The 18,496-nt window shown below is 42.9% G+C and overlaps 2 protein-coding genes across 2 annotated transcripts; both read left to right on the forward strand.

Moving 5' to 3' along the window:
- On the forward strand, positions 1-5,722 carry LOC115147040 (sororin-B-like). Its single transcript, XM_029689032.2, has 5 exons — positions 1-325; positions 775-842; positions 978-1,046; positions 1,161-1,658; positions 2,808-5,722. The coding sequence occupies exons 1-5, from the start codon at positions 292-294 to the stop codon at positions 2,886-2,888; spliced, it is 750 nt and encodes a 249-aa protein (XP_029544892.1). The 5' UTR covers positions 1-291; the 3' UTR covers positions 2,889-5,722.
- A 1,638-nt stretch (positions 5,723-7,360) lies between these two features.
- Positions 7,361-17,478, forward strand: si:dkey-273o13.3 (filaggrin). The gene is made up of 7 exons (XM_029620756.2): positions 7,361-7,747; positions 8,141-12,167; positions 12,552-12,577; positions 12,741-12,902; positions 13,132-13,198; positions 13,348-13,455; positions 14,032-17,478. The coding sequence occupies exons 1-7, from the start codon at positions 7,527-7,529 to the stop codon at positions 14,881-14,883; spliced, it is 5,463 nt and encodes a 1,820-aa protein (XP_029476616.2). The 5' UTR covers positions 7,361-7,526; the 3' UTR covers positions 14,884-17,478.
- The last annotated feature ends 1,018 nt before the right edge of the window (positions 17,479-18,496 follow it).

Consider the following 18,496-nt stretch of genomic DNA (forward strand, 5'->3'; position numbering starts at 1 on the left):
CAATGTCACTTCCGGTACTTTCAGGCGGGGAATTTTGAAACTTTTGAGGACTGACGAGTTAAATCAAAATTAACTGCTCTCAAGTTATTCAGTCGTAGTTTTGCATTAGTTATTTGTTGCCTAGTTAGCTTGTTTGATATATGTATTTGCTAATTAATTGTTTTACTACTAAGTTAGCTAGCTTGTTGTCGATAGCTACTAGCCAGATTACGTTCATGTGTATTCTTGCTAGCTAATCACCCACCGAATTAATGTATTAACGTTAGTAAATAAGTTGGACAGACGGCAAGAATGAGCAACGAGACACATCAATCCTGTTTGGCTGGTCAGTATGTTTAATATGTTGTTCTTTATTTTTTAATTTAGAGAAGTGCTTCTGTTTATAGTAGTGCTTGTCTGTAATTAGCAGATGTGTGGTTCACTCCAATGGCGAGATTATTCTAAATTGTCAAATGGTGCCTATTGTGCAGACTCCGTTAGACAGCTAGCTATATGCATCAATCTCAAATCAATGGCGAAGATGGACAGTACAATTATGGAAACAGATGGTCGTCTTCATATTGAGGCATACAGCTGGATCTTCACAACATCTCGACATTACTCCAAGTTTTTAGATAACAAAAAAAAAAAACCTGTCAATTGACTTTATCAGTCAAGGGACCAGTCAAGTCATGTTGCTAACTAAATATCTCACATCATTGTTAGCTGTAATAAAGGGAAGCCAATGAGCCAATATTGTTGATGGTTGGACCATTATTTGTCTTATCAAACCAGATTCTACCAGCCAGCCACGAAGGAGGTCAGTGCGGTTGACCTCTCCAAATCAAAATGTCCCCAACTCAGTAAGTAGTACCTTTTGTCAGCACAACCAGTAACATTTCAATTTACCTTTTGATGTAGTCAAACTGCATCCTGCAAGCATCTTCAGTCTTGTCAGTGCTTTGTCTAAGTATATATAATGTTACTGTAATCCACAGGCTCCTACAGACACTGTGAAACGCAGCATCACTGTGAGGAAAATTGCACCCAGGAAAACACAATTCAATGTGAGTTGAAAGAACACAGCAAATTCATTTACAGAATAAGCTGCATAGTTTTAATGTTTGGTCCTGCTATTTCATATCAGCCCAGTCATATGTGCACAATTGCTTTTGTTTCAGGTACCCTCTGAGGACAACAAAGAAAATGAACAAAGATTGTCTGAAGGCAGTCTGAAGAAGGCCAAAATTTCTATCCCAGGAACTGCCCAGGTTCCTCCTCCAAAAGCCACCATGCTCTCCCCGATCTTGGCCCCCTATCCCCAGGCTGCAGGGAACCCTGAGGACTCAGCATGGTCACAGAAGGTTCGTCGGTCCTACAGCAGCCTAAGCCCAGGGGACCGTTCGTTTGAGCATCCCCAAGGCCAGGACGTGTCCTCCCCATCTCTGCGTCGGGAGACCATGTTTGGGTTTGAGAAGCTTCAAACACCCCAGGTTCTCCGCAAGGTGGAGCAGTCCAGGGTGGGCTCTGAGGCCTCCAAGTCATTCTGTGGGGTCAGCTCCTTCACCCTGATAGAAGGGGACGACAGTGCTGCAGCTGCTCCTGAGCCAGATGTCAACATTCCTGGAGTTGCTGTGGTAAAGGAGAAGAGGAGGAGGAAGAAGGTTCCTCAAATAAAAGTAAGTGAGACCATAACTGTATCGCATTAGTGGATACCCACTGCTCTCAGGGCAGGTCTGACGGATTTGACTAGCAGAAGTGACTACGTAAGAGGTTAGTAAAATGTAAATGTTAGGAGAACTTATGCAGCAGGTTAGTACAATTACGAATAGGGTTAGCTAAAATTGTCCACAACTTAAACATATCTAGCTATAACCACGCGTGCCTGAGAACAGTCTTGGTTTCCAATAATGTGATTCTGTGAGAAGAGGGCATATGATACTACTGCGGTCACTATTGACAACATTAATAAACAACTTAACCATAGTACACTACAGTGTATATTCAATCTAATTTATTCATGAAGCCCTTCTTACATCAGCTGATGTCACAAAGTGCTGTACAGAAACCCAGCCTGAAACCCCAAACGGCAAGCAATGCAGGTGTAGAAGCACGGTGGCTAGGAAAATCTCCCTAGAAAGGCCAGAACCTAGGAAGAAACTGGGTGGCCAGTCCTCTTCTGGCTGTGCCGGGTGGAGATTTTAACAGAACATGGCCAAGATGTTCAAATGTTCATAGATGACCAGCGGGGTCAAATAATAATAATCACAGTGATTGTAGAGGAGTAAATGTCAGTTGGCTTTTCATAGCTGATCATTCAGTGTCTCTACCGCTCCTGCTGTCTCTAGAGAGTTGAAAACAGCAGGTCTGGGATAGGTAGCACGTCCAGTGAACAGGTCAGCGTTCCATACCCACAGACAGAACAGTTTAAATTGGAGCAGCAGCATGACCAAGTGGACTGGGAACAGCAAGGAGACATCAGGCATGGTCCTAGACCTCAGGTCCTCTTGAGAGATTTAGAGAGAGCATACTTAAATTCACACAGGACACTGGATAAAACCGAATAAATAATCCAGATGTAACAGACTGACCCTAGCCCCCCGACACGTATAAACTATTGCAGCATAAATACTGGAGGCTGAGACGGGAGGAGTTGGGAGACACTAAGGCACCTTCCGATAATACCCCCCAAAGAGGGCCAAACACCATCAAGAAATGAAAAGTAACACTTATTACTTGCTTAAACTATTTTCAAGATGGAGATGTGTAAGACCCTATAGCATATGTACCTTTGTGTTGATCTACTTTTCCATTTCCTTCCTACCCAGCTGGCAGAGTTGGACGACCTTGCTGCAAAGATGAATGCAGAGTTTGAAGAGGCGGAAGGATTTGATTTGGTGGTGGAATAAACTCATAGGTCATCCTCAAAGACTTTGACATGTAACTAGAAATCCTTTTTGCCAAGATTGGAGAAAGTAAACTTTTTACACTTCTATGATGGCATTTCAAAGGTGATGAGGTGTGAAAGTAGTTGATATTTGCATAAATATGGCACCTATGGGAACAACAGGATTAATTTACAATACAGATGTAGGCTTTTTCAATGTTCTAAATGTGAGATTGGTTTAATAAGTGACTTAATAAGAATTGTGTAATCTTAAAACCAGTTTCTATCTTTACTGATGTTCCTGTCACTTTGATAGGTTGATATTTCTTTTCTTTTTGAAATGACAACTTCATTAGGTCACAGGGACATTATCTTGTGTTGAAGAGCACCCTTTTATATTTTAAATCATTGTAAATTGGATTACAGACATCAGGTGTGTTATAACTTGTCAGATTTATTTACAAAGCATTTTCTGTGATGTTGAGATTACAGCTGTTTGCTTTTTACTTTGTTCTTTTCCTAAGTGTTAATTTGGGACAGAACATGTCCAAACTAAGAATCTTCATCATGGCAGATTGTCATGTCCTACTATGATTTCAGAACTTGTGTTTTTGGATTTAATTGAAGCCTGCATGTCATGCATTCCCTTATCACATTTGTTCTCTAGAGGGTGCTCTCACCCTCTCATTGTGGAAGCCATCACTGTTTTTACATATAAAATATTAGTTTAAATGTAATTATTTATTCATCTCATATACAGTTGAAGTTTACATACACCTTAGCCAAATACATTTAAACTCTGTTTTTCACAATTCCTGACCTTTAATCCTAGTTTTGAAAAATCCCTGTCTTGTGGCAGTTAGGATCACCACTTTATTTTAAGAATGTAAAATGTCAGAATAACAGTAGAGAGAATGATTTATTTAAGCTTTTAGAATTTTGGCTCATTCCTCCTGACAGAGCTGGTGTAACTGAGTCAGGTTTGTAGGCCTCCTTGCTCGCACACGCTTTTTCAATTCTGCCCACAAATGTTTTATTCGATTGAGGTCAGGGCTTTGTGATGGCTACTCCAATACCTTGACTCTGTTGTCCTTAAGCCATTTTTCCACAACTTTGGAAGTATGCTTGGGGTCATTGTCCATTTGGAAGACTCATTTGTGACCAAGCTTTAACTTCCTGAGTGATGTCTTGAGATGCTTCAATATATCCACATAATTTTCCTCCCTCATAATGCCATCTATTTTGTGAAGTGCACCAAGTCCCTCCTGCAGCAAAGCAACCCCATAACATGATGCTGCCACCCCTGTGCTTCACAGTTGGGATGGTGTTCTTCAGCTTGCAACCCTCTCCCTTTTTTCCTCCAAACATAACAATGGTAATTATGGCCAAACAGTTCTATTTTTGTTTCATCAGACCAAAGGACATTTCTCCAAAAAGTACGATCTTTATCCCCATGTGCAGTTGCAAACCGTAGTCTGGATTTTCTATGGTGGTTTTGGAGCAGTGGCTTCCTTGCTGAGCGGCCTTTCAGGTTATGTCAATATAGGACTTGTTTTACTGTGGATATAGATACTTTTGTGCCTGATTCCTCCAGCATCTTCACAAGGTCCTTTGCTGTTGTTCTGGGATTGATTTGCACTTTTCACACAAAAGTACTTTCATCTCTAGGAGACAGAACGTGTCTCCTTCCTGAGCGGTATGACGGCTGCGTGGTCCCATGGTGTTTGTAGAGATGAACGTGGTACCTTCAGGCGTTTGGAAATTGCTGCCAAGGGTGAACCAGACTTGTGGAGGTCTACACATTTTTTTCTGAGTTTTTGACTGAAATTTCTTTTGATTTTCCCATGATGTCAAGCAAAGACGCACTGAGTTTGAAGGTAGGCCTTGAAATACATCCACAGGTACACCTCCAATTGACTCAAATGATGTCAATTAGCCTATCAGAAGCTTCTAAAGCCATGACGTTTTCTGGAAGTTTCCAAGCTGTTTAAAGGCACATTTAACGTAGTATGTACATTTAAGACCCACTTGAATTGTGATACAGTGAAATAATCTGTAAACAATTGTTGGAAAAATTCTTGTGTCATGCACAAAGTAGATGTCCTAACTGACTTGCCAAAACTATAGTTTGGCCAGCAGCATACCACCCTGCATACCACTGCTGGCTTGCTTCTGAAGCTAAGCAGGGTTGGTCCTGCTCGGTCCCTGGATGGGAGACCAGATGCTGCTGGAATTGGTGTTGGAGGGCTAGTAGGAGGCACTCTTTCCTCTGGTCTAAAAAAAAAAAATATTCCAAAACCCCCAGGGCAGTGATTGAGGACACTGCCCTGTGTAGGGTGCCGTCTTTCGGATGGGATGTTAAACGGGTGTCCTGACTCTCTGAGGTCGTTAAAGATCCCATAATCTGGCCTTCAAACCATCATGATTTGATTTGATGGTCACCTAATCCCCAGTTTACAATTGGCTCATTCATCCCCCTCTTCTCCCCTGTAACCATTCCCCAGGTCGTTGCTGCAAATGAGAATGTGTTCTCAGTCAATTTACCTGGTAAAATAACGGATTAAAATAAAAAATAGTTTGTTAACAAGAAATTTGTGGCGTGGTTGAAAAATGAGTTTTAATGACACCAACCTAAGTGTGTGTGAACTTCTGACTTCAACTGTATGATGGTTTAGATTTGAGTGATTTAAGACTTTATCTGATCAAATTTATTATCAGATTTAACACTTCTTATTGGCTGTCTTCTCCATGACTGACTCCAGTATATTGCATTTTTGTTGTTGTAAGGACTAGCTTATAGTGGTTGCTTTTTTGTAAATTTCTGTTTCATGAATATAATAAATAGTTTGAGCTATATTCTGTCTAGTAATGGTTGTACGAAACACACTGAGTTGTAGATGTTGTGTCCTTTTGTATGGGTTTGGTATTAAGGTAATTCATGTTTCTTTAAACATACTTTTTGAAGGAATATTTTCCCAGGCCAGTGATCCTGAATGTCAATTTGTTTATATTAAGTATCAATGTTCTAGGTCTCTGAAAAAAGATTGTCCTTAGAATTTAAGGAGTCACTTGATTTCTGAGTAATCTAACCTATATTTGGGTTGGGTCTCACATTAGCCCCACACTGCTTTGTCCTTCCCTTCTCTTTGCTGGAGGGTCTCAATGCAGTACTGCCATTGATTGTGAGTGGAGGGCTGTGCTGTATCACACAATTGGCAATCGATTCGGGGGAAAGGGGCTGCGGGCGATGGACAACTACAGACAATAGGATTGTATTGCTATAACCTCAGAGCTAGAAATGAATTAAAATGAATGTCTATATAACTGGTGTCAAACATCCCGAAAGCACTTGTGTCCCTCTGTACCTACCAACTGTCAGGGTCTAGTGATATGGTAATTGAATGTGATCATTAATTGCAAACAATCATGTTTCTTGGTATGTGGTTGCTTAACATGCTATTGTAATTCAATGGGGTTCTCAACGCTTTCCTTAATTTTCGTTGTCATTGTGTCTTTTGCAGTGATACAATAGGGACAGGCAGGTCCATAGCAAGCTGGATATTAATAACCAGTCAATCTCCTAAACACTGGAATCCAAACAGTTGAATTGTATACATAACTTAAGGGCAACTTTATTTGAGAAAATGCATAGACAACATTTTGGTTTCAGTCTAAACTGTCTTGACATGAACATAACAATAATGAATTATTGAATATTGATATTGAGTAAACTAAGCTTGTTGCACAAATAGGTCTTCTTTTTTTTAAATGAACATTGCCCATATCATTTGAATAGAGTAGCTGACCAATGTTTAATTTTATCGGGCGTGATAAAAATAGAAAAAGAGCACGTGTTTTGTCTATGAAGTAGTTTTCACATGAGATTTGAAAAATCGCTTTAGGCTAGTGGATGGGTGCAAAGGATTTATTGATGTTTCATGCTCCACCGCAATTGGAAAATTGTTACATCAGATGGAGGGTGCAAGCAGAATCCTGGTACAAAACATCAATGAGCATCTCAACCTGTGTCATTCTTATGGGTCCTCTGACAGAGTATATGCTAGCACTCACTGCTTATGTGGTTTAGGATATCAGAATTAATGATTCAGATCAAGTTAATTGAGTTAAGTTGACTATTTATGCTTCTTGATTTAGACAGATAAGGATTCTTGAATTACTGGCACGTCTAAAACATTTCACACCATGTTTTAGGTAAGTCTGACTGTGATTTGAGATTGATGGTATTTGCTGATATACTATGTTTGTGTTGACTTAAAGTATTTCAAGAATAACTTAACAGATGTCAGTAGTTTTGTAACCGCTTCATTTAGGAAGAAAATAGTTGTAGTTGATGATGTGGTTAATGGCCTGTTTTAAGTTAGCATAACTATTATACCCTTATGAAAGTGCTCAGTTAAATTAGCTCAGAAAATGTATTCAGCATGTAGTAATGTCCTAACTTTGCTATAATTCTGTTATTTTTCCAAATAGTTGAGCTATGGTCCAGAAAATATATTTGAATCATCAGAAAGTAACAAGGGAATAACACAGGAAGAGGAATAGTTGCAGACCGAACAACAGGGAAACGATTGTCCCTGCACCCAGGGACTACCACACAAAAGCAGTGGAGGAGGACTTGGGTTTGGGGAAGCAGCAGGTGATGGAGAAGTACTTCACTCCCGTGCAGCATAAGCAGGGGACCAGGAGCCACAGGCACAGCAGGCCCCACCTCCATGACCATCACGAGAGGGACCACAAGCATTGCAAGATTGCTGACCAAAAAACTGATCACCACAAACACCATCACCACAACCATGATTATCATCACCATCCTCATCACCAGCACGAGCTAGATTGGTCAAAGGATCACAATTGTCATGGGTATGTTTGATTAAATTAGTTTATTAGTTCACCAATTTCTGAAATCTTGGATGGAATTTCTTGTTTTTATATTCAACATTTTGGAAATTGTACATATTTTGAGAAATATTCAGATGTGACCAAATGATCTTGGCCTAGTTAATTTAACCAGCCCTGCGTTATTGTAAAACGTGTAACTCACAGGAGGTTGGTGGCACCTTAATTGGGGAGGACAGAATTGTTGTAATGGCTGAAGTGGGAATTAGTGAAAAGGTGTCCAATACATCAAACACATGGTTTCCATGTTCCATGCATTATTATGAGCTGTCCTCCCCTCAGCAGCCTCCACTGGTGTAACTGAGCCCTAAGAGTATGGTCTCTGAACACTGCTGTCATCCTGTTCTCCTCTTGCAGTAGCAACCATTCAACATCAGAGGGCAACATTGTCTGCCACCATGGCCACAACAACCACCCTCACCACCACAATGAGAAATCACACCACTCTCCTCCTGGCCATCCTCATCACCAACACCAACCGCATCACCATGCTACAGATGTGACCTCCCACCCTCAGGTTGCAGCAACTTCTTCCAGCTCTACCTCTGGTTCCTCATCATCATCTTTCTCATCTTCCTTCTCTTCCTTAACATCATCCTCTTCCTCCTCGTCATCCTCTGGCTCTTCATCCACCTGGTCCTCTCAGACCACTATAAATGAGTCTGTGAAGGATTACAAACATCCACTGCAGAACCCCAAGTACTCACAGTCCTGCACTGAAATCTCTGAGGGGAGGAAGGCCTATGATGAAGAGGAAGATGAGACATCTCCTTTGATAGATGACGAAGGCTATCTCCACAAGTCCCCAAGCCAGGAAAGGAGCCTGAAAGGAAAAAAGAAAAAGAAAGCTGTGTCCTCTCATCTGACCCCTGCCAAGATCACCCTGAAGAAGCAGGAGAGTGCTAAATTGGTAGGAATGGCTGGCAAAGTCCGCAAGGCAAAGTCAATGGAGGCGCTGTCCCATTGTGAGGACAGGGATGGAGATGCAGATACCATTGTAGATCAGGAGGAGTTGTGGAAAAGCAAGGAGGTAGCCAATAAGAACTTAGTGAAGGACAAGCTGAAGTTCTCTGCCTTTCTGAACGAGATCACCAGGCAGGTGCTCAGCCCATACAGACTCACCTCTCTTGGAGTCACAGCTGCTCACAGGCCTAGCAGCCCAGGACAAGCCTCCCTGAGGTTCCCCAAGGTGGAACGCACAGGGGAGCAGAGTCAAAGACAGAAGAGTAGTCGGCCTGGCAGTGCAAGCTCTACGACAGTTAGTGTTCACTCCCACATCAGTAGGCATTCCCATTCCAGGAAGCACTCTCATTCCATCAAGCACTCTCGCTCCCATCTCGGCGCAAACCAGCATCACCAACACCATTGCCACCATCAGCCTGCAAGAGACATACACCACAGTCCTAGCAGCCACACCGATGACAGCAGTAGCCCAGGAAATAGCCCCTCATCAAGACATCACTCCCGTTCTTCAACACCACACAATCATAACCAGCATCTCTCCCATTCTCAATCTCACCACCATCACAGAGGTCTTCAAAGTCCATCTCATCACCATGGAGACCACCAAAGCCCAAAGCATCACCATGGAGACCACCACAGCCCCACTCATCCCCATCACCATGGACACCACCACAGACAAATTCATCCCCATGGAGACCACCACAGCCCAAGCCACTCCCGTGATCATGGGGACCTTCACAGCCCCGGTCATCCCCATCTCCATGGAGGCCAACACAGCCCAACTCATCCCCATGGAGACCTCCACACCCCCAGTCATCCCCATCAACATGGAGACCTCCACAGCCCCAGTCATCACCATGGGGACCTCCACAGATCCAGTCATCTCCATCACCATGGAGACCACCACAGCTCAACCCATCACCATGGAGACCACCACAGCTCATCCCATCACCATCCCCATGGAGATCACCACAGCCAAACTCATCCCCATGGAGACCACCACAGCCCAACTCATTCCCATCATCATGGAGACCACCACAGCCTAACTCATCACCATGGAGGCCACCACAGCCCAACCCATCACCATGGAGACCACCACAGCCCAACTCATCCCCATCACCATGGAGACCACCACAGCCCAACTAATCCCAATCACCAAGGATACCACCACAGCCCAAATCATCACCATGGAGACCACCACAACCCAACTCATCCCCATCACCATGGAGACCACAACAGCCCAACTCATCACCATGGAGACCACAACAACCCAACTCATCCACATCACCATGGAGACCACCACAGCCCAACTCAATCCTATCACCATGGAAACCAACACAGACAAATTCATCCCCATGGAGTCCACCACAGCCCAACGCACCCCTATCACCATGGAGACCATCATAGCCCAACTCACCCCCATCACCATGGAGAAACACTTTCCCATCACCATGGAGATCATCACAGCCCTAGTCATCACCATGGAGACCACCACAGCCCAACTCAACCCCGTCACCATGGAGACCACCATGGCCCAACTCATTCCCGTCACCATGGAGACCACCACGGCCCCACTCATTCCCATCACCATGGAGACCACCACAGTCCCACTCATTCCCATCACCATGGAGACCACCACAGCCCCACTCATCCCCATCACCATGGAGACCACCACAGCCTAAGCCATTCTCATCACCATGGAGACCACCACAGCCCAACCCATCACCATCACCATGGAGACCACCACAGCCCAACTCATCACCATTCCCATGGAGACCACCACAGCCAAACTCATCCCCAACACCATGGAGACCACCACAACCCAACACTTTCCCATCACCATGGAGACCATCACAGCCCAAGTCATTCCGATCACCATGTAGGTCACCACAGCCCAACCCATCACCATTCCCATGGAGACCACCACAGCCAAACCCATCCCCAACATCATGGAGACCACCAAAACCCAACTCATCACCGTCACCATAGACACCACCACAGCCCAACTAATCACCATAGACACCACCACAGCCCAACTCATCATCATCACCATGGACACCACCACAATCCTCTCCACCCAGATTCACACCATCACCACGGCTCCCATCCAGAATCTCTCCATCACCACAGATCCCATCCAGAATCTCTCCATCACCACAGATCTCATCCAGATTCTCTCTATCACCACGACTCCCATACAGAATCTCACGATCACCGCAGCTCCCATCCAGAATCTCTCCATCACCGTGGCTCCCATCCAGAATCTCTCAATCACCAGGGCTCCCATCCAGAATCTCTCCATCACCGCGGCTCCCATACAGAATCTCTCCATCCCCAGGGCTCCCATCCAGAATCTCTCCACCACCGCGGCTCCCATCCAGAATCTATCCATCACCAGGGCTCCCATCCAGAATCTCTCCATCACCAGGGCTCCCATCCAGAATCTCTCCATCACCGCGGCTCCCATCCAGAATCTCTCCATCACCGCGGCTCCCATCCAGAATATCTCCATCACCATGACTCCCATCCAGAATCTCTCCATCACCATGACTCCCATCCAGAATCTCTCCATCACCATGGCTCCCATCCAAAATCTCTCCATCACTATGGCTCCCATCCAGAATCTCACGATCCCCAAGGCTCCCATCCAGAATCTCACGATCCCCATGGCTCCCATCCAGAATTTCACGATCCCCATGTCTCCCATCCAGAATCACACGATCCCCATGGCTCCCATCCAGAATCACACGATCCCCATGGCTCCCATCCAGAATCTCACGATCCCCATGGCTCCCATCCAGAATCTCACGATCCCCATGGCTCCCATCCAGAATCTCACAATCCCCATGGCTCCCATACAGAATCTCACAATCCCCATGGCTCCCATACAGAATCTCACGATCCCCATGGCTCCCATACAGAATCTCACGATCCCCATGGCTCCCATACAGAATCTCACAATCCCCATGGCTCCCATACAGAATCTTTCCAACACCATGGCTCGCATACAGAATCTTTCCAACACCATGGCTCGCATACAGAATCTCTCCATCACCACCATAGTTCCCACCAAGATTCCCACCACCACCTCTCTCATTCAGAATCTCAACATTCACACTCCCATTCTGAACCCCATCACATTTCTACCAACCCAGAATCTCATCATCACCACCATCCTTCCAATTTTGAATCTCACCAACATCCCTCACCTGCAGACACACAGCACCACCATCAGCACCATGAGGGTCACCACAGCCCATCAAGCCATTCTAAGGAGCACTTTCCTGTCAGTGCATCGGCTACAGAGCTGGAGTCATTGTCCCATTCCAGCAAGTCTGGTTATTCCAGGAATACCAGCAGCCCCACGAGTCAGGACGAGCAGCAGACGGGCTACAGCGGCTCAACTACCTCTCTACATAAAGTATGACATTGCTCCGGGGGTTGGGTTTATCACTATCGCTAGTTATGTCAAGCATTATCTACAGTATACTGTATATTTATTGACCATTTTCTACCGCTGAACATGCTTTACATTCTTAATTAAGCAATTATGTAAGAATGTTCCACTCGTTTTTTCCCCATCGATTGTGGAATTAAACGTGCAGGCTCCTTCCTAACTACGTAATCATGAATGACACATGGAAAAAGTGATCACATGCAAACTCATGCACATCAAATTATCACACAATGTGTCCCTATTGGTTATCAATGTCTTTTAACTAGAAGCTGCAGAATCAATTTCTATTTCTGAAATGCACGTTGTGGACGACTGTAAATACTTTTTTGTTTTGTCCTTCCCATACAGGAAGCATCTGAGGTTAATCGAATAATGTGAGTTTGATTTTGTTTAATTTGATCTCCATCTTATTGTTTATTGGGGGAATCATTTTAATTGATAAAATAAAGTTGAAAAAAAACGTATTTTCTTGAAGATACACATTAGTATCTAACTGAGCACTAAACCCCTCCCCCTCCACTCTCCTACTTCATTCAGGAAGCTTCAGGAGCAAAATGTGGATCTGCACCACAGTTTGTGCCAGACTGCCGTGCGAATGGAGTGCATGGGCACCGAATTTAAGAGCAGTCACCAGCTCCTCGAGTCAGAACTACAGAACACTTGTGTCGAGCTGAGCAACCTCCTGGACAAATTCAAAAGGTCATGGGTGTGATGAGACGTTGGGACGGGTAGCTCTAGCATTATGAGGGGGTTCAGAGAGGACTGGCAGTTCCAATCCATTTGAGTTGCCTTTTACAGTGACTCTTTCAAAAGTTTAGACAAATTCAAATCAGAATTCATTTTGAGTTAATATGCATGACATTGTCAGGCTTAGATAGTGCTATTATTGTACCTCTTACAGTCCTTATGTATCTCTCTCCCATTTCAGACTTACAGATAACAACTCCTACACTCAACAGACCAACAATCTCCTGCAGCAGAAGCTTCATTCAGTGGTGAGGCACCAGAAGATCAAAAGCTCATTTTGCATACAAGTATACATTAGATAAGTCAATAGAAGGGATTTTGTTCACATATCTGGAAAATGGTATCACCATTTTCATCATGTTTATGTTTGTTCTGTCTTATGTGTGTTGTCTGTCAGGCTCAGAGTATGGACGGGGAGCATGAGCATTTGAACCAGCGGATCACATCCCTGACAGATCAGCTGTCCTCAGCCAAGAACACCATCCACAGCATGGAGACTATTAACGTGAGAACTCCTGATGAACAGATCTAGCCGAGACAAAAAGACAACCTAAAACGTGCGCAAAACCAGACCAGAGTGGCCAAGTACAGAAAAATACTACTAGTACAGGCCCTGAAACAAATTCGCCTGACCTCTATGATCGCCTGACCCTCAAGCCCCAACCTAGGAATGTATTGCAATAAGAATCAGCTATAGTGCATGGTATGCACTTACACAATGTAGCAAATTGTAACTATGTTCCTCTTTGTATAGTATAAAATGTCTCCTACCTTTCACCATCCAAATCTCCCTTTAGTTTGACCTTCTGTTTATTCATCATGCCCATTTTAGTTGAGAGTAAAACCACCAATAGAAACCATTGTTTTTGCTTCGAGCTGCATGTAGTTAATAAATGTTGTTTTACATAACCCATTGTTTCTAAAAAAAACATTGTTAATGAGTTGTCTTTTAGTTTAGATTTTTTTTTCTTGATGTATAATTGTGCGCTGTTCTTTGTCAACAACATGCCTGTATTCTGTTCTGTGTTTTTAACTTTTGACCATGATTGACGAATCGATTGATTACTCCTTCACCCCTTAGGTAACATCATTGCTGCAGGAAGCCTTGGACCAACATTTCCACAGAGATGATTCTGTCAATCAATTAAATCTCCCTGCTGCGCCACCACCGGTCCAGTTCATGGATAGTCATCATTATGGAAAGGTCACCGCCACAGGGGAGGACCTATCGCTGGGAACATTGCCAGAAGAGGAGGAATCGGATTGGTCGGAAATGGGGGATGAGGCTCCAAAATGTGTTCTGAGGTCAGGGGGAGATCATCATGGTGGTACAGCGGTTCAACCGTGGAGACAAGAGCGTATTCGCTGGGCAGGGCAGGGAGAAGGAGAGACAGAGAGTGAGTCAGGGAGTGAGGAGATTGTCAGACAAAACCCTCCCCGCTCCCAGCAGGTCCCCCATCTCCATGTTACCATTCGCTCTGAGACCTTACCAGCCCCCATAGATGGTGTCACCCTCACCACCATTTTCAAGAGCTCAGCTGATGGCCCAACAGAGGATGTGTACAGGGCCACTGCAAGCCGCAAACTAGGCTCTCCCATCCGCATCCTGTCAGCCAGTCTGGATGAGATCCCCTCCTGTAGGGGGAAGAATCAAAGACAGGAGGATCAGCATGGCCAGCTGAAGGGTACAGAGGCCATGATGGACCTCCACCAACCAGAGGATGGTACCATGGATGACTCAGAAGATGAGATCATCCGTAACTGGAGGACAAGGAGCGGGGACATGGGTGATGATGGCGGTGTGGATACCACGGAGGCAGATCCTGGCAGCAGTCTGGAAAACTTGCAGTCGGCCCAAAATATGCTCAACCACTTCATCTGCCAGCTGCAGCCCAGCGAGGGGGAGGACATGGGATACCGGACAAAGTGCTGAATGGGGAAAGAACACAGCTGTGACACCTGATCTCTTCACAGAGACACAGATGTTGACTGAGTTGGTGCATAGTTGTTTAAGTAATTAAACTTAAGAGTGATTTTTGTTACATTTGATATTCATAATTCATCTATGAGTATGTTGTATTTTAAACATAAAGCAACAGAATTGGTCTTTATAACCAATTTAATAATAATAATTTAAATTATAATTCAATTATTTAAATCTGATTTGAAAGTTTCCAGGCCTAAATATTATTCAAAAATTTAAAAACAGCCAGCAACAAGTAAGAAAGAAACTAAAATATTATTTTTGCTCTGCACCTGAACCTATTAAGGCAAGCGGCCCAAGTTGGAGATCGAGGATCCCCAGTTCCACGTTTTGATATTTATGATATATTTCTCTATTCATAGTCAAAAACATGTCCTGGTGTGTTTTTGTTGTTGTTACGCTATGCTGTGAATGGCTTTGATGTCCTCCAGAGGTAACATCAAACACAAATCACGTCGCTTTGACATCTCCTGTTCTCGGGTGCAATCTCTCCGGGAAACACTGTCCAGGCCTCCCTCCGTCTCATCATAGCAGAGCACCGAGAACTTCACAGCCCAGCGCTTTCCCATCACCATGGAGACCACGGCCGAATCTCACCCATTCCACTGATTTATAGAAAATAGATCCTTTCAGAACCTCTTGTGCATAATTCATTATAGTGGTTGGTGTGTGTCTTTCTCTCGGTGCGTGCATGTTAGATAAGACGACAAGTGTTTCACAGAATATAGGTCCTTAGGTAAGATTTAAGACATGTACATAGATATACTTTGTTTGTCCTCATAAATTAATTCCTCTGCAGACAGACATAATGCAAGGTCTAGTTTGGACAATGTATACCATCAAATATTTACTACAAATAGTATCCGTTGGACATCACGGTGGATTGGAAACAAGCTTTCTTAAGACCGGTTTTAGTTAATGGTGATAAAATGAGAACAGAATTTGGGGATGGATCGTGTGGTCTGGTGTGAATGGTTCCAACTGCTAAAATGTATAAAGATTTCCTCCCTAAAGTAATAGTTAAGAATCATTTACATTTAAGTCATCCTTGGGGAAAACAAAGAAACATATTTATTCTTCTTGCATGCAAACTATGTTTTATCTTAATATATTTATGTCTCCATGTTGATATGATGGAAAAAGCAACATGACATAATGTAAAACAGAATCACCATTATCATTGTGTTCACCAGAGGCATGCAACAGTCCAGTGAGATACACTACCTTTCAAAAGTTAGGGGTCACTTTGTTTTGTTTTTTAAATAAATCCACATTTTTTTGTCCATTAAAATAACCAAATTGATCAGAAATACAGTTAATAATAGTTTAATGACTATTGTAGCTGGAAACGGCAGATTAAAATATATATATGGAATGTCTACATAGGTGTACAGAGGCCCATTATCAGCAACTTCACTCCTGTGTTCCAATGGCACGTTGTGTTAGCTAATCCAAGTTTATCATTTTAAAAGGCTAATTGATCATTAGAAAACGTCAACAGTGAAGAGGCGATTCCATAGATGCTGGCCTTCTAGGCATTTCTTGCATGGAATAGCCTTCATTTCTCACAACAGAAATAGATCAATTGTTTCTAGCCATTTCGAGCATGTAATCGAACCCACAATCGCTGATGCTCCAGATACTCAACTAGTCTAAAGAAGGCCAGTTTTATTGCTTCTTTAATCAGAACAACAGTTTTCAGCTGTGCTAACATAATTGCAAAAGGGTTTTCTAATTATCAATTAGCCTTTTAAAATGATACACTTGGATCAGCCAACACGTGTCATTGGAACACAGGAGTGATGGTTGCTGATAATGGGCCTATGTAGATATTCCATAAAAATTCAGCCGTTTCCAGCTACAACAGTCATTTACAACATTAACAATGTCTACACTGTATTTCTAATCAATTTTATGTTATTTTAATGGACAAAAATGAGCGTTTCTTCCAAAAACAAGGACATTTCTAAGTGACCCCAAACTTTTGAACGGTAGTGTATGTATGATACAGTATAAGCAATGTTATTATTCCACATGACATTTCTGTTTTGTCCTGTATGGGATTTCCCACTGGTGACCATAGTAAAGATATTTGGATGGATTGGAAGAAGCATATATGCAAAGTTGAAAAAATACTACAAGCAACATTTATTTATCTTCAACCTAGCATATAGAGACATGTTGGGAACATATATCTCTATTTTCAACCAAAATCATAGTCACATGTCAACATTTGAGGAAAGCACAGTGTTTTGTGATGTCTATGTTGCCATGCTCTCTGCTGCCTCTCCCTCCAATCCATACCTCTGTCCTCCATGGTGTATTTCAGGACCAGTGATAGATAGATTTCCACTATTTACGGTTATTTAGAAGTGGCGCTTGCTATCACCATATTTCACCTTGTTCTAATTCCCTAGGTTGATCTTAATTTAAACCAACCATGTGTGATATGGTTTAGCACTGTAGAGCTGCTACTGTCTGTATTTTTATCGTTGTGTTGTGTCCTATAAATGTGTCTGAATGTTCTCAATAAATATAGTCATCTATCATTTACAAATGTATTAACATCAAATAATTCCATAAAACATCTAGCATAATTGATTCAGTTGAATATGTTAGAAGGTGACAGAGTTAGATTGAGTCAGTTATCACCAAGGGGAGCCACTCTTTGATTTATGGTTTCTCTGCATACAGCAGCTTTACTGAGATATGAGTAATATATGAGTAAATGTATTTTCTACCCATTTCTCAGGCCATTTTAGTGGCCTGTTAACTTAGGGGCACTCTCTGCGGTGGTTGGCAATGAAGCGGATGTTTCCAGAGTATTTTCAACCTAACTTCCGTTTCTCCTGAAAAACGGATGTGGGGACTCCACTCAAGCATATTTTTTCACCTGCTATCTTAACTTAGGGATTGGCTTGTCCCAAGGTTTTATTAACACTGATGTACTTTCATAAGGTCATGTCAGTCCACCTTCTTTATGGTCGTTACTAGTTACCACAGCCACAAAGTGGCTATATCGTAAAAATTCATGAAAACAAACATTTGCTTTTTGGTATTAATATAAAGTTAGGGTTAGGTTTTAAATCAAAATTGTAGAAATAGGCAGGTTTTAGCCATTATTGTGGCTGTGATAACTAGTGGCAACCCTTTGAGTGTGTCACGTATATTCGTTCTGAATTGTCAAGAGCAAGCCACATCATGGCAGTTTAAAATGGGTGTTACTGTCACAAACCCACCCAGTAAACAGAGAAGTCCATGTCCTCTATCTATCTTAGGTTTTTAGGCTGGAAATGGTTTTCCATGTTAGTTTAAACTCACCCTGCTGATAACCAGATGTGTTAGTAAAAAAATATTGATTTGGGGTCTTGAGATATACAGTGGGGAGAACAAGTATTTGATACACTGCCGAGGTCTGTCATTTTTATCATAGGTACACATCAACTGTGAGAGACAGAATCTAAAACAAAAATCCAGAAAATCACATTGTATGATTTGTAAGTAATTAATTTGCATTTTATTGCATGACATTAGTATTTGATCACCTACCAACCAGTAAGAA

Source organism: Oncorhynchus nerka, linkage group LG19, assembly GCF_034236695.1.
Source record: "Oncorhynchus nerka isolate Pitt River linkage group LG19, Oner_Uvic_2.0, whole genome shotgun sequence".
Taxonomy (NCBI): Eukaryota; Metazoa; Chordata; class Actinopteri; order Salmoniformes; family Salmonidae; genus Oncorhynchus; species Oncorhynchus nerka.